The sequence below is a fragment of the Mesoplodon mirus genome, assembly GCF_964341445.2.
Source record: "Mesoplodon mirus genome assembly, chromosome: 2".
Classification (NCBI taxonomy): domain Eukaryota; kingdom Metazoa; phylum Chordata; class Mammalia; order Artiodactyla; family Ziphiidae; genus Mesoplodon; species Mesoplodon mirus.
This window is the reverse complement of record NC_138977.1, coordinates 219056941-219071557: the sequence shown is the minus strand read 5'-3', so window position 1 is coordinate 219071557 and position 14617 is coordinate 219056941. Positions and strand designations below refer to the sequence as shown.

The 14617-nt window shown below is 56.0% G+C and overlaps 1 protein-coding gene across 4 annotated transcripts in view; it reads right to left on the bottom strand.

Annotated features, from left to right (window-relative positions):
- Positions 1 to 14617, bottom strand: part of GRK5 (G protein-coupled receptor kinase 5) — a 215344-nt gene that overhangs the window by 18112 nt on the left and 182615 nt on the right. For 3 of the 4 annotated variants that reach the window (XM_082644467.1, XM_082644468.1, XM_082644469.1), the window contains 3 exons: positions 7965 to 8065; positions 6143 to 6235; positions 469 to 532 (listed from right to left, as the gene is read on the bottom strand). In XM_082644467.1, the coding sequence (XP_082500593.1) occupies positions 469 to 532; positions 6143 to 6235; positions 7965 to 8065 (258 nt within the window). Of the gene's footprint in view, positions 1 to 468; positions 533 to 6142; positions 6240 to 7964; positions 8066 to 14617 lie in introns of those variants that run through there. The other variant, XM_082644470.1, reaches the window with a different exon arrangement.

Genomic DNA, 14617 nt, shown 5'->3' with positions numbered 1-14617 from the left:
CTGGTCTTAGTTCTGCCCCTGTGCAGCTGCGTGACCTTGCCTGGGTCACCTAACCATTGTGAACTTCAGCTTTCCTCATCTCTAAAATGGGAATAACAAGTCTTGGGAAGCTCAGATTAAGTACAACAGCACATACGAACAGCACGGTGTGGCCGGGATGCTTAAGCCCCTCACGCCCTCGCTTCTCCCTCCAGACACAATCAAGAGTGCCCATTTCTCCTCTCCAGGCTTGACTCCTGCCTGAGGCTGGCTCCAGCTCAGCTGCCCTGCCACAGACACCTTCCTTCCTCCCCTCAGGCACAGCAGACCTTCCCAAGGCCCGGGCCTCACCCACCTTCTCCATCGGGGGCGCATGACCAAGCCATTCGCTCGGAAGCCATGCTTAGAACACTTCAGGCCAAGCCCGAAGGGACAGAAAAGGTGACAAGAGTCCAGAAACTTTTCATGAACACGTGGATGTTCACTTACCTCCCCAAAGCCCCCTTTTCCTAGTACTCGGTACTGCCTGAAAGTGTTTTTGGTTACCGGTTGCCTGGAAAAAAGCAAAAATCCAACATGGGATTTGTAGTATTAAGATGCAGAATCCAGAAGAAATAGACAAGGGCAGCATTGAAAAGAGCCAGTGCCAGGCACAAACTGCCAGACCAGGCCCCGGGGACCCCCTGGAACCATCGCTGCAGATGGGACCCTCGAGGACTTGCTCTGGGGCTGGGGCTGGGTGTTCAAATCCCAGGCTGCCGCCCTCAGGCCTGCACTGGGAGGGAAGAGCCCAGCGGAGGCTGTTTCACCACACCTTCCCTGTGGTTCTGCTCTCTCTCCCAAATGCAAATCATGCGGCTAAACTCAGGAGGAAGCTGTGCCCTCAGTGCAGGGAGAGGGGAGGGGGCCAGGAGCCACAGAGGCTTGGTGTCCCACGGAGGCCACAAAGGAAACCGCAGCCCTCCCTCCCACACCTGCCTGCTGGCAGGACGGCAGGAGGGCAGGACGGCTGCACCTCCCGTCCCAGGGCGCCCGAGCTATTCCTTCCTGCAGACTTGCCCCGGGAAGACCCGGCCTCCTGTGGGCAGAGACTGCTGGTCCCCAGGTCCAGTCTGGTTACTCTCTCACGGCGGTTCCCAGGCTTCCCGCCACCGAGGGCGCTGTGTTCTATGTGACGCCCCTGAGCCCCAGAACACGAGAAGATCCTGTCTGCCAAAAGCCGTATTTATGACTAATCTTTTTGTGTCTCCCGATTCCCTGTTTTAATTAGCCAAAGCCATTTTTTAAAAAATTATTTATTTATTTATTTTTGGCTGCGTTGGGTCTTCATTGCTGCGCACGGGCTTTCTCTAGTTGCGGCGAGCGGGGGGCTACTCTTCGTTTCGGCGTGCGGGCTTCTCTCGTTGCAGAGCATGGGCTCTAGGCACGTGGGCTTCAGTAGTTGTGGCACGCAGGCTCAGTAGTTGTGGTTTGCGGGCTCTAGAGCGCAGGCTCAGTAGTTATGGCGTATGGGCTTAGTTGCTCCGCGGCATGTGGGATCTTTCCCGACCAGGGCTCGAACCCGTGTCCCCTGCATTGGCAGGCAGATTCTCAACCACTGCGCCACCAGGGAAGTCCCACCAAAGCCATTTATAAGGTCTAATGAGACAAGGCTCTCTGTTCAGGAGCCAAGGATGGGACTTGTGGAGTAAATAAATAAATGGCCATTTAGTTGCAGCAAAGGACTCCACCTTGCAGACAGCGTGTGCTTTTTCATCGCTGGCCTGTTTGGCTAAGGAAAATCAGGTTTCCTCCCTCTTCTTTTTGGCTTTAGTGAGGTATAATTGACAAAGAGTGTACAACTTGATGTTTTGATATATGTATACATTGTGAAATGATTACCCAATCAAGCCAATTAACATTCTGTCACCTCACAAAATTAACATTCCCCCCTCCCTTTCTTCCGTCCTTTCTTCCTTCCTTCCAAAAACACTTAAGATCTACCCACTTAGCAATTTTTTTTTTTTTTTTTTTTTTTTTTTTTTTTTTTGCGGTATGCGGGCCTCTCACTGTCGTGGCATCTCCCGTTGCGGAGCACAGGCTCCGGACACGCAGGCTCAGCGGCCATGGCTCACGGGCCCAGCCGCTCCGAGGCATGTGGGATCTTCCCGGACCGGGGCATGAACCCCTGTCCCCTGCATCGGCAGGTGGACTCTCAGCCACTGCACCACCAGGGAAGCCCCCACTTAGCAAATTTTAAGTAAATAATACAGTACCGTTAACTACTGTCCCAACGTTGTAAAGGAGATCCCCAGAACTTATTCATCTTGCATAACTGAAACCTTGTGCCCTGGACCAACATCTCCCATTTCTCCAAGCCCTCCCCACCCCTGACAGCCACCATTCTACTCTCTACTTCTATGAGTCTGAATATCTTAGATCCCACATGTAACTGAGGTCATGCAGTACTCGTTTTTTTGTCTGGCTTATTTCACTTTAGCACAACGACCTCCAGGTCCATCCACGTTGTCATAAATGGCTGGACTTCCTTCTTCTTATTTAGGCTGAGGAATGGTCCATTTATAAACATTAAATATTTTACTCCTACATTCACTGCAGAATTATTCACAATAGCCAAGACATGGAAACAACCTAAATGTCCATCAGTTGATTCATGGATAAGAACAAGCAGCTTTTATGATGTTAAAATTGGTTCTTGGCTCTCTAGGACTATTTTTGAGCATCCCCCAACCCCACCCCAAGAGTCTTAACCAGGGCGGGGATTGATGTGAGACTGAATTGGGCCAGAGAACTGGTTTCTCTCGAGATAGAGCAGTGAGCCTCCGGTCGCCCAGCAGCTGTTGAATGAATCTTCTGTGGAAACTCTTCTCGCTGATGGGTCCTGAAGAGGATTTGGGGTTCACCGGAAATCACAGCTTCGGCACCACGCTGTTCTCTTAGGACAGCCCTGAAACCTCCGGAGCACTCCCTGGCACGCCTGTCTCGAATTCATGTGCTGTGACTCACTCTCTCTTCTCCGGTGTTTCTTTAGGAAGCGGGGCCCAGGCTGCTCCTGGGCAGGACTCCCCCTTGCTCTGCATCTTACACGAGTGGCCGGCCTAGAGCAAACCTGCCACGCGCCTGCATCTGCCATGTGGCCCTGGGAAGCGTTTCTTCCAGCTGCCCTCGAAACCACATGAAGGCGTCCAGGCCTAACAGTTTACGATACGTGGAGAACAAACAGTCGGTCGACATTACCGCAGAGCTCCTCTGCTGGGGGAAATGAGTGTAATACAATTTCCGAGGAATTTCTTGGTTAACCTTGGGAGGGAAAAAAATCCCTTTAATATTTCAACAGTACAGCACCAACAGGCCATGATCTTTTTAGCAAGAAAAAAAAGGGAGCGGGGGGAAGGCGGGGTGCTGTCAGTCATTTAGGGCATTTCTAGGCCAGGGTCCTGCCCTGCTGGCTTCAACAGCTTAACGCCCTCAAAAGGGCATAACTCCTTTGAAGTCAGCACGCAGATTTTAAAAGTCCATTTCTCCATCTCATGTGTTTGGTACTGACAGGTAAAGTGAAAGCCAGTGGCCACAGCTAAAGACTTCCATTGGAACAGAAGTGCTGGGTGGACTAAGAGTGAAGGACTTGAGTGAGGGACCTGGGCTTCAGGTTCCACCCTTGCCAGGCCATTGCTGTGTGACCCAGGGCCAACCCATCAATCTCTCTGAGCCTTGCATCTTCAGTAAAATGGTATATGCATCTGAAGGCTTTTTGTAAGCTGCTGAGTGTCAGATGCCATTATTAGAACTCTTGGGATAAAGGACACAGCCCCTTCTGGGGGTCTCTATGGTAACAATCCCCATTGCTCGAAGCAGCTTATACACAGACTCATGTAATCCTCACACCAGCCTCAGGAGGTGAGACTATTACTGTCCTCATTCTGCAGATGAGAACGCTTAGGCTTTGAGAGGTGAAACGAGATGCCCAAGGTCACGGCTGGTAAGTAGCTGGGTTGGAAGCAGAGTCCAGGAAGCCTGCTGCAGGGCCCACTTTCGGGGTCCTGACTCTGCCACCCCAGGAAGGTGGGGTTGTGTTCCACAGCCCAGGGCTCCAGAGTGGCAGGTGGGGCAAGATGAATACCTCCCCACCAGACTGTCCTCCGCAAGGGTCAGCTGCTCCCTCCAATATCAGAAGGGGGAGGTGACGGCCGTGGTGATGCCGATGCGCTCAGTGAAGACTCATCCCAACAATTACATTCAGCAGTTTACTTCCCAAGGCCCAAAGGCTGGCTTTGTTGATGTGTGCTGTGCTATCTCACCTCACCCTCACCCCATGCCTATAAGGCAGGCAGAGTTATTATCCCCACGTTACAGGTGAGGAAACCAAGATGTGGAGAGCATCCCTCCCCCAGCCCCTAGGGAGGAGGCAGAACTGGGACTCAGACCCAGGCTGTGGGCCCCTGGCGGCCCACGCTTGGCGTTTCCATCTCCTGGAGGCACGACGTGCACGGGCGAGGCGGCCAGTGGCAGGCAGTGCACCAACAGAGAAGACCGTCCACTGCTGCTCCGTCACCCCCAGGCGTCAGGGTGGAGAGAGATGTCCCCCAGAGGCTACAGGGCAGGGTGTTTCCTCAGGGCTTCCTGAAGTGGGCAGGGAGTGCCGTGAATTCGGCTTTTCGGGGGGTTCATGTCCCGCAGGTGTGTGTCCTAAGCGTCTGCAGGGGACTTGGCCAGCACAGATGCCGATATACATGCAGGAGCAGAAGGGCTCTTTGCTTTCTGACCACAGCCCAGATACCCAGATGGCAGTGAGTGCCAGGCCCCCGGGGTACAGGAACCTTGGGCGGTGGGAGGGGAAACCCCCACCCTCACCTACCAGCTAACCCAGCATGGATTTAATGTAAGCATTGCCCTATCCTGCAAATCCTGGGACGCTGTGGTGGGCAGAGCGCCGCTCTGGGGGTCCTGGGCCAGGGTCCCCTCCTTGGCTGCACTAATCCCTGCCGGGTGACCCAGCAAGCCACATCCTCCCTGCCTCTCCTTCCTTGTCAGTCACACGGAGGTCACCTCTGCCTGGCCAAGTCATCACCGTGTGCGTGAGAGCACTTTGCAGAGAATAAGGCGGCAAATGAAACACATACAAAGATGCTCGGTCTCACCCATGATTAGAGATGAAAAGATAAACAAGAAGGAAACCCAGCTCTCACGCACCAAGAAGAGTGCTGCTGAATCTGAGGACAAGCAAGCACCCGGGCACTGGCAGGACTGGGAATCGGGCAGCAGTTTGGGAGGGCAATCTAGCAGTTCCTCGCAGTGGAAAACCTTGCCCCTGGAATTCCTGTGCTAGGAATTTCTTTCTTTTTTTTTTTTTTATGGTACGCGGGCCTCTCACTGTTGTGGCCTCTCCCGTTGAGTAGCACAGGCTCCGGACGTGCAGGCTCAGCGGCCATGGCTCACGGGCCTAGCCATTCCGCAACATGTGGGATCTTCCCGGACCGGGGCACGAACCTGTGTCCCCTGCATTGGCAGGCGGACTCTCAACCACTGCGCCACCAGGGAAGCCCAGGAATTTCCTTTTTTTTTCTTTTGTGGCCACTCTGAGTGGCTTGCGGGATCTTAGCTCCCCAACCAGAGCTTGAACCCAGACCCCGGCAGTGAAAGCACCGAGTCCTAACCACTGGACCGCCAGGGAATTCCCATGTGCTAGGAATTTCTATGGATGTATTTGCAAAAATACATAAAGATGTATGTACAAAGTTATTCACTACTTCGCGAAAGCTGCACACAAAATTGAGGGAAACCTCCATGTCCATCAATAGGGGGCTGGGTTACATGAGGGATGTGCAAATCTTTCTAAGAATACAGCAGCTCTTTATTTGCTGGCAGAGAAAGAATTCCCGAAGACGGCGACCCCAAAAAGTAAGAACAAGAGGCTGAGTGTATGCGTGCGTCTGCATGAGTGTGTGTGTGTGTAATGTTAATAAGCATAGAGCATTTCTAGAATACACAAGACCTTAATTAACAGGCAGAGAATGCTGAATTTTATCTGAACCACGGGCCCATGGGAGGTAACAGACTTCTATACGACTTAGGTGAAAAACCAATACACTGCGTGCGCGCTCGTGCACACACACACACACAGGCACACACTCGTGTGTGTGGGCTGTGCCCAGGGAGCACTCACCTTTCCAACCACTTCCACTGGAGAAATCGATCAAAATACATGCCGTCCAGGTACTCGTGGAAGGGTTCTCCCCTCAGGTAGTCGTGGACAGACCTAGCTCAGAGGGAACAAACAGATGAACGTCTTACAAGCCTGACCTTGGAGCAGGTGGGCAGAGCCATAACCAGCAGATTATAGCCCGGCCTCATCCACTTCCAGACTTTGGAAATGCAAATACACAGGGGTCTCCAACAGATGCAGCAGGAGCGGAGAGAGGCTCCACCATTCTACAAAGGTTGTCTGAGGTTGACTGACCCGGCAAACACTTAGTAAGTAGTTGCCTTGGGGGGTTGCTCTAGTTCTGGGATACAGCAGGGAGCATGATGGGGGACACACACGGCAAATAACAAACAAATAAATGACCCCAGGGGCATGTTATCGTGAATTGGGGTAAGCGAGGTCCCGGGGGGTGTCAGGGAGATCTCTCTGAAGAAAGGACAGGAGCTGAGACGAGAACAGAGGGATATTTAACTATGGGCGACGGAGGGACTGGGTGTCTTGGGAAGGGGCTGAGAGGCGCAGGCCCTGGATTTGGTCGGGACCAGTGAAGCTTCTGGGAGGTTTTCAACCCTGCAGCAGAATGTACTGGTCACCTGCTGTGGGCCAGGCTCTAGGCCCGGCCCTGGACAGCCCTGAACTTGGCTGCAGGCAGGGCTGGGCTTCTTCCCTTTAAAAAGCGGCCACGCTGACCAATCGAGCCCAGACGCTTGGGACCTGGGGAAGGGAGGCGACACGCAGAGTTGGGGCTCGTTGGAGGCTGCATCCTGCCAAACCTGAGAACAGGGGCTGGCGTCGGGGGCCAGGACGGCCACTCCCTCAAGGTCAGGGGGCAGCCCAGGGACCTCCCCCGCCGTCAGAGCTGACCCTCGGCCGTCTCCAGGACGGCAGCAACCAGGCTTGTTTCTGCTCACGGTGGGCTCTCTCCAGCACCTGCCACAGGGCTGGGCCCCAAGTTGGTGCCCCTGAATGTCCCAGCTCTTCCCATGGTGAGCGCATGGGGCACTGGCAATAAGCCGTGGAAGCAGGACTGGGTTCTTGCTCACAAGGCCTCCCCCACGCGGCATCGTGCCAGGCACACAGCTGGCGCTCAACGAATGTCTGGGGTGCAGAGTCTGAACACGGGTGCAGTCGCGCCAGCTGTGATCTTGGCACATATGTAGGTTCGTGTGGCTGCATGTCACCTTACGGGGAGGGTGTGTGTGTGGGCGCAGGAACGGGTGTGAGCCTAGCTGCTTAAGCCTTCACGGCACATGTGTGCGCGATGATGGTGCTTAATTGGTGCACGGCTCGCCCCACACCCACTGACTTGTCTCACGTCCCATTATGGTTGCCGTACAGCCTGCAACGAGGTGATGGGGTGTGGCTGAGAGGGCAGCCTGCAGCCCAGCTCCTGCAGCAGCGCTGGTGGGCGGCAGTGATGGGGGCAGGAGTGGGCGGTGGGAGGACCTGGGAAGGATTTCCAAACCACCCAGACTGGGTCAGATCGTGCACATTCCTCTGTCTCCACAGCCTGGAGAGCTACTTGCTTTCGACACCATCTGAAGCAGATGTTCTCTTTGGACTTGGCACCCTGGTATCTTTTCCCCTCATGAGAAGTGTACAAGCGCTGGGTGGCTTGGCTGGGTCCTCAGGCACTGAAGACCTGCCCCGGGTGCCCAGCGCTCAGGTGGAGTCTAGAGGCAGCCCCTTGCCGGGTGACTGTGTGGCAGCCCGAGGGGAGGTGGAGGGGCCTGACGCCCCGGGCCGGGAAGCAGGGAGGGAGGCCGGCGGCCGGAGCACTTACTGCACACAGGCAGAAAAGAGTTCTTTGCAGGGTTTCTGAAGGAGCTTCTCCTCCGTCTGGGAGACCAGGTCCTGGCCAACTTGGGCGATGAAAATTGGGGACTGCAGGGAGGAAGAGGAGAGGAGGTATCAGTGAGGGATGGGGCAGGGCGCCGGGCGGCCTCGGGGGCCCCTCCTACCTGCACCTGGTCCTGGGCCCCTGCACCGTGGTAGGCGGTCTGGCAAGGCGGCTGGGCTGGAAGGTGGTGAACCAGCCGGGAGTCAGGGTCAGGTTTTGGGCTCTGCCACGGACACCACGCGTGACCTCGTAAGGCTACCTGGCTCCTCTGAGCCCTGCTCTGCAGAACATGGATCATGACATCCCCGCGTCCTGGACTGCGGTCAGAACCGAGTGGGAGGTGTGAGCCTCACAGTGTAGGGAGCCCCTCGGAGCTGCCCCGGTCCCTTAGCCACTGGGGTGGGGGGCTGCGTCCCCAGTGGGCAGACGTGAGACGGCCCCCTGCCCGGCCTCGAGGCCGTGTGTGAAAGGGTCTGGACTAGGCAAAGGGGCAGGCGGACGGACGGTTCAGCGGCGAGGGGAGGGGTGTGACACGGGCACGGCCTCAGCGTTGGCAGGTCTGCGTGCCACTCCCACATCTGCCGCTGTAGCTCTGGGACCCTGGTCTTGGTACAGCCTGGCTGTTATCAGGAGGATGGCCAGTAATAATTGTTCCTCCAGGAATGAATCAATGAAGCCTTTGGGTCAAGCATTTGGCCTGGATCCTGGCAGGTAGCAGAAAGCGTGCAATAAATTTCGTTTATTTCGTGTCATTTCGTTCTCCTTCCAGGTAAGCTACCTGGCCTGAATATTTCAAGTTTGAAGGGACGGTTCCAAGAGGTTCTGGTCATACCCAGGAGCAGCAGCCCCCTTGGGAAGGTGCGGAGACAGCCAGAGGCAGCCCGGCTGCCTCTGGACCCCTTCCCCTCCCCGCTTCATTCACCCTCTGCCGGCTCTTTACTCACCAGGTGGGTCTTTAATCAACTACAGGGATAAAAGAGAAAACTGCCAGGAGTGGGCTCCAAAGCATAGGATGTAGACACATCTTTCTCCCTGCAAAGATGCTGAAATCTGAAAGGCTTGCTTTCTCTTCCCAGCTATTGAACTGTAACTTGGTGGCTGATTAAGCCCACCGGGTGGTGTCTCTGGGGGGTTTGATCCTGGGGCTGGAGGGGGTGCCCGCAGCAGCCTGGCATGGCCCTGGTGAATGAAATCTCCCCAGTGTTCTGAATGCCCCCATTCCAGAGTTCTTTCCTTCTTCCTTTCTCCCCTAGCCTGGTCCTCTCCTCTCTGGTTCTCTCTGCAGGCTTTCCCCTAGCCCCTGCGCGGGGGAGGCCTCAGGTGTGTGTGTTGGGGGTGGCCGCTGTGCCAGTACATGCCGCCTGCACACCCAAGCACAGGCAAAGCCCGTCACATGACCCCGCAGACTCAGAGCGCATCTCCCCAGGGCTGTTGTCGCTAATCCTGGGTGGCGGCACCTTCGCCCCACCTTCCATCCCACTTTGCCCTGGACCATCCCCCCCTCCCCACACTAAAAACTCAATGAACGAGGGCTTCCCTGGTGGCGCAGTGATTGAGAGTCTGCCTGCCGATGCAGGCGACACGGGTTCGTGCCCTGGTCCAGGAAGATCCCACATGCCACAGAGCGGCTGGGACCGTGAGCCATGGTCGCTGAGCCTGCGCGTCCGGAGCCTGTGCTCCGCAACGGAAGAGGCCACAACAGTGAGAGGCCCACGTACCGCAAAAAAAAAAAAGAAAGGCAGACCCCCAGAGAAGGCTCTCCCCAGTCCATAGGTAGGGTCTGATGCGTCACGTAAGAAAAAGGGCCCTCAGACACTGAGAAGGCTCTGGGGTCCCAGTAACCACAGTCCATCCTCTGTGGCTTGAAGGCAGAAGAATTCCACAGTTTCAGATCTCTTTCCAGGAAGCTAATCCCTTCTGGTCCCAGGAGGCCTGTGAGGCCAGCTGGGGAAGGGAGAGGGGTGTATCCTACAGGCCAGGTGGGCTCTGGCCAGGAATGTCACCCTCGCTGCACTGAAGCCTCAGAAACGCCAGGAGAGCTACGGTGGGCAGCGCTGTGGCTCTTTGTAGCAGGGACTGTCCCTCTGGGATGAAGCTGAGGGTCAGCATGGGGAGGAAGGATTGGGGTCATTCTCCTCCATGTCAAAGATGTTCCCCTAATTTCTAACCAAACAGAAAGGACCTCAAGGCCCTCAGATATTTGCAGGACTGAAAGCAGCCTGGAGAAGGGGTGTCGGTGGAGGTCGCTGGTAAGATTCCCCCTGGGGCCTGGGAACCCCTCAGGCCAGCTGTGGTTTGAAGTGACAATTTCTTTGGTCACCAGGTGGTCTCTTCAAGTAGCTCCAGCCTGCAGGCCCAGACTTTAACACAAGAGTGTGAATTTAGGCACCAAGTTTCCTTTGAAATGTGTTGCTTCGAGGACTGGGGACAGGGTTTCTCTGCTGGAGGCTCCACCGGGAACACTTGGCCTCCTGATGGTCTAGATTAGCTGAAGCCAATGGCTGGTCGACCTCCATGTGACCAGTCTGCCTGGCCCCGCCAAGAAGTCCACTCTGCTGGCAGTCGGGATGAGCCCCAACTGCCCTTAAGGAAGGTTCTACGGCCAACTCCAGGAGAGCTTAAAACAGCAAGACGTGCCTCTGGGACACGGCTATGTATGCCCTGGGCCGCTAACCACAGAGCTCTCTCCCCTCCAGCCTGATGAGACGGGACTTGGTTCCTTGAGGAACTGTAGGCTCAGGGCCACCTGTCCTGCCCCCGAAATCACACATGGAGCAAGGGAATAAAACTCCCCCTCCTCTTTGGCTAAGACTCCTCCCCATTTCTTCTCCCTTGAGGCTGGCAGTGGGAACAGACATGGCATTAAAGCTCGGGTGTGCTTTATCCACTCTCTGTGGGTCTGTGCCTCTGGATAAAAGCCCTTGTCACCAGAGGGAAAAGAACGGGCTCCAACCCTCCCTGTGGAATGTGAAATTGACCTTGAATCTGGTACCAGAAGAACTTGGGGCTGCACTTGGATGGGGCCAGGCGGCCAGCAGGCCCAGATGGCAGGACAGACTCAGCACACTTGCCCCTTTGTACCTCCAGCCACGCTATGGCCCAGACTCACTCTCTGCCGTTCCTGAGGCGTGTGCCACAGGTTCTAGGCATCCTGTTACGTGTTAGCCAGAATGCACATTTTAGGCTGCGAGAGGTGAAGGCTGCGTGGGTGTCTTTCTGGGCAGCAGAGCACATTGAGAAGAGCCCTTTGTGTTGCTTTCAATGTGAAGGAGGCCGGCCAGTGAAGTGGGTGTAGGGGCCCAGTGGGCTCCGCACCTCCACACTTGCCTAAGCCCTCTCCTCCCTTTTGTCCCCAGTCCCCTGTTAAGTCTCAGTGCCCTCATGCTGCCTCACTGCCTATGACCCTAAACGTCAACATGTGGCCTAGGCCAGACCTCTCATCCTCTGCTCTGTCAACACGGAGACCTCTGCAATATTCAGGCGTGGATGGCATTGATGGCCAGCAATGATTCAGTGCACTGGGGTTTCTAAAGAGGAGAGAGCTGGGGGGAGGATTGGGGGTGGGAGGGCGTCTGCTTAGTTAGAAGAGCTACTAGGACTTGTCCCGAAGCTGCATCTGCACGGCAATGGGTTAAGAGGGAGCACGTGCTGGGTCTGGGGTGACGTACAGACTAACAGAGATCACCAGGGTGCTTCAGGGACTAAGGCTGGGGAGCCAGGGACGGTGGTGGGGAAGGCATGGGCCTGGTCTGGGCATGAAGCCTTCCGTGGGTGCTTAACTCAGCACTCAACCCAGGCAGCCTGTGCTGATTATCCACCACGCCCAGGCTCTGCCTGCCCCAGAGAACTCCAGCGAGAGGGACGGAGCCCCAGAGGCAGGCCGACAGCCCAAGCCCAGCGCGGCCTCCACAGGTCATCCAGCCTGGGCCGGGCCAGCCGTTGGTCCACCAGGTGGCACTATGGAGCCCCTTGCTGCAGACACCCCACAGAGGACCAGCCTCCCCAGCCTCTAGAGTCGGGAGCGATTGATTACCAAGTGCTGCATCTCAGACCCGAGGAGGGCGGCCTTTGCAATAAGAATTTCGGGGGGAGATGAGAAAGCAGGTTGGGAGGGAGCCCTGGGGAGGGAAGACTGGAACTGGACCTTGAGGGAGAGGTGGGATGTACACCAGGGGAGGGGGACCGCACGGGCAAAGGGCCTGGAGGCTGGAGCCAGCAGCGAGCAGTCGGGGTACTGCCCCGAGTGCGGAGGACTCATCCAGGTACGGTTAAATGAGCGGGGCGGCCAACAGGATCAGGTCTTGCCAGGCTGGTTCTCACTGGCTGCTGAGTCACCAGCCCGATGGTGGCATCGTGAGGGTGAGGGCGGCTGCCTTGCTCTCCCTGGCGCTGCTGCTCCGAGGTGACCAGCAGGATGAAGGGACCTCATTTCCTGCATCGGAGAGAAACTCCACGTGTCTGAGGACCTTATTCCCGAAGCATCTCCTGGCTTCCAAGTCCCTTGTTTCAAGATGTCAGAGTGGAAGTGGGATCCACTGTATGTGGCCAGCGCCCCTGGCAGCGCCCAGGGATAGAGGCACGGTTGGACCACGTAACAACCCTCCACACCTCCTCAGTGGCCAAAACTCCTGAAGCAAGCGCCTCTGCTGTCGCCCTTGGAGCCTCCTGGAAACACACGCCCTACACTTGCTCAGAGGTTCAGGACCGAGAGGAAGCAGGAGAACACAAGAGAGCTCTTCTGGGAACACGTCCAGGGCCTCACTGATCCAACGCACTCCTGGCACCGACGGGCAACCGAGAGAACACACCCCTCCGAGTCACAGTGCTGGCCAGGGTCAAGCCGGACCGACACCAGAGGGGCTCTGTAGCGGGCAGAGTTCGAGGAGTGGGTCCGAGCTGCATGGGCTCTAACCAGGTGTCCTGAGCCAGCTCTAGGGAAAGGACACAGCCTTGGCCTCCCTGGCCCCACTCGAAACCTGCTTTTCCCCACTTCACAGACGGGGACAGGCACACGCGGCAATCTTAGCCCTGGTATGTCACCCACCCAACCCCTCTCCATCCCACTGCCCTGGTTTCAAGAATTCTCTTCTATCGCCTGGACTAGCCATTAGGCCCTTCACGAATCTCTGCAATCACTTGCTCTTATGTTGACACAACGGCTGCCAAGGGAGTTTTCCGATAGCACACAGCGGAAATGATCTCCACGGCCAGAGGACCAAAATCCAGTGCCTTCTCAGCCTTGGTTCCGAATGCCCTTCTCGACCCGCTTCCCCATCATGCCCTCTGCTCGCCAGGGCTCTCACCCCATACTTGTTATTTCCTGGGCGAGCTCCGGCTTTCCAGCTGCCGAGCCTTTGCTACTGGAAGGAGCCCTTTTGGCCCCTCACGGCACGTTGTCCGAACCCTACCCCCCTTCAGGACCTGCTTCCAATACAACCTCATCCAAGAGGATTCTTTGAGCAGGCAGGGCCTCCCACCCAATCCCACCTCCCAGTGACAATTGTGGTCACCATTGCTACTTCTTGAGCACCTAATATAGGTTAAGTCCTAGAAGCTTTACATGGCGTTATCGTTTTTAATCCTCTCAAAGTAGTTTTTATTTTTTTGTGATACGCAGGCCTTTCACTGTTGTGGCCTCTTCTGTTGTGGAGCATAGGCTCCGGACGCGCAGGCTCAGCGGCCATGGCTCACGGGCCCAGCCGCTCTGCGGCATGTGGGATCCTCCCGGACCGGGGCACAAACCCGTGTCCCCTGCATCGGCAGGCGGACTCTCAACCACTGCGCCACCAGGGAAGCCCCTCAAAGTAGGTTTTATTATCTCCATCTTATAGATGCAGAAATAGGCCCCGAGAAGTTAAGTAACTTGCCCAAGATCACACAGCAAGCGCGGGAGCAGAGACAGGATTCAAACCCAGGCAATGTGGTCAGAGAGCCTTATCCCTAAGCACCATCAGGTCCTCCAAGGATGCCATAGTCTTTCTCGAATAGTGAAGAGGATGTGACTTTGGCCTTGCAGAGCAAGCCCTCTTTGGAGGCTGGATAATGAGGTTCAGTGGACTCTGCGTGTTTTGGCAAGTGCTGTTTGTATAGCGCTGTCATACGTATCTCACACACACACACACACAGGCTAATGGCCAGCTTATGCTTCACTTCAACATATGAAAACATCCCTCCGAGGAGCTCCGCACTCATTAGTAGCAGCTCCATCAGTGAACAAAAGGTCAGCCTAGGAGACTGTCCGCTCTATCTCCAGACGCAAGCACTTAGGACTTAATGATGTGTATATTTTCATACGTGGGCAGTTGACATTCCCCGTGTAAACTATTTGCAATTTCTCAGTGTGGACCGACTAGGCCTTCAGGAAAAGCTGAGCAGGAGAGAAGCAAGACACTCTGGAAGACAGGGGTTCTGGGGGGGGTCTCCTTCCTTCCAAACAAGGGGCTTCCTGGGGGTTTGCCTGTCCCACCCATACCAGGGTGGAGGCGGCTGTTTCTTGGGGGACCACCCCATTTCTCCTCCAGGACAGGAACTGGGAGGGGCACTCCTACAGCTGTACCCTGGCCGCCCTTTGACCCTTGGTGAGGGGATCTGTGTCA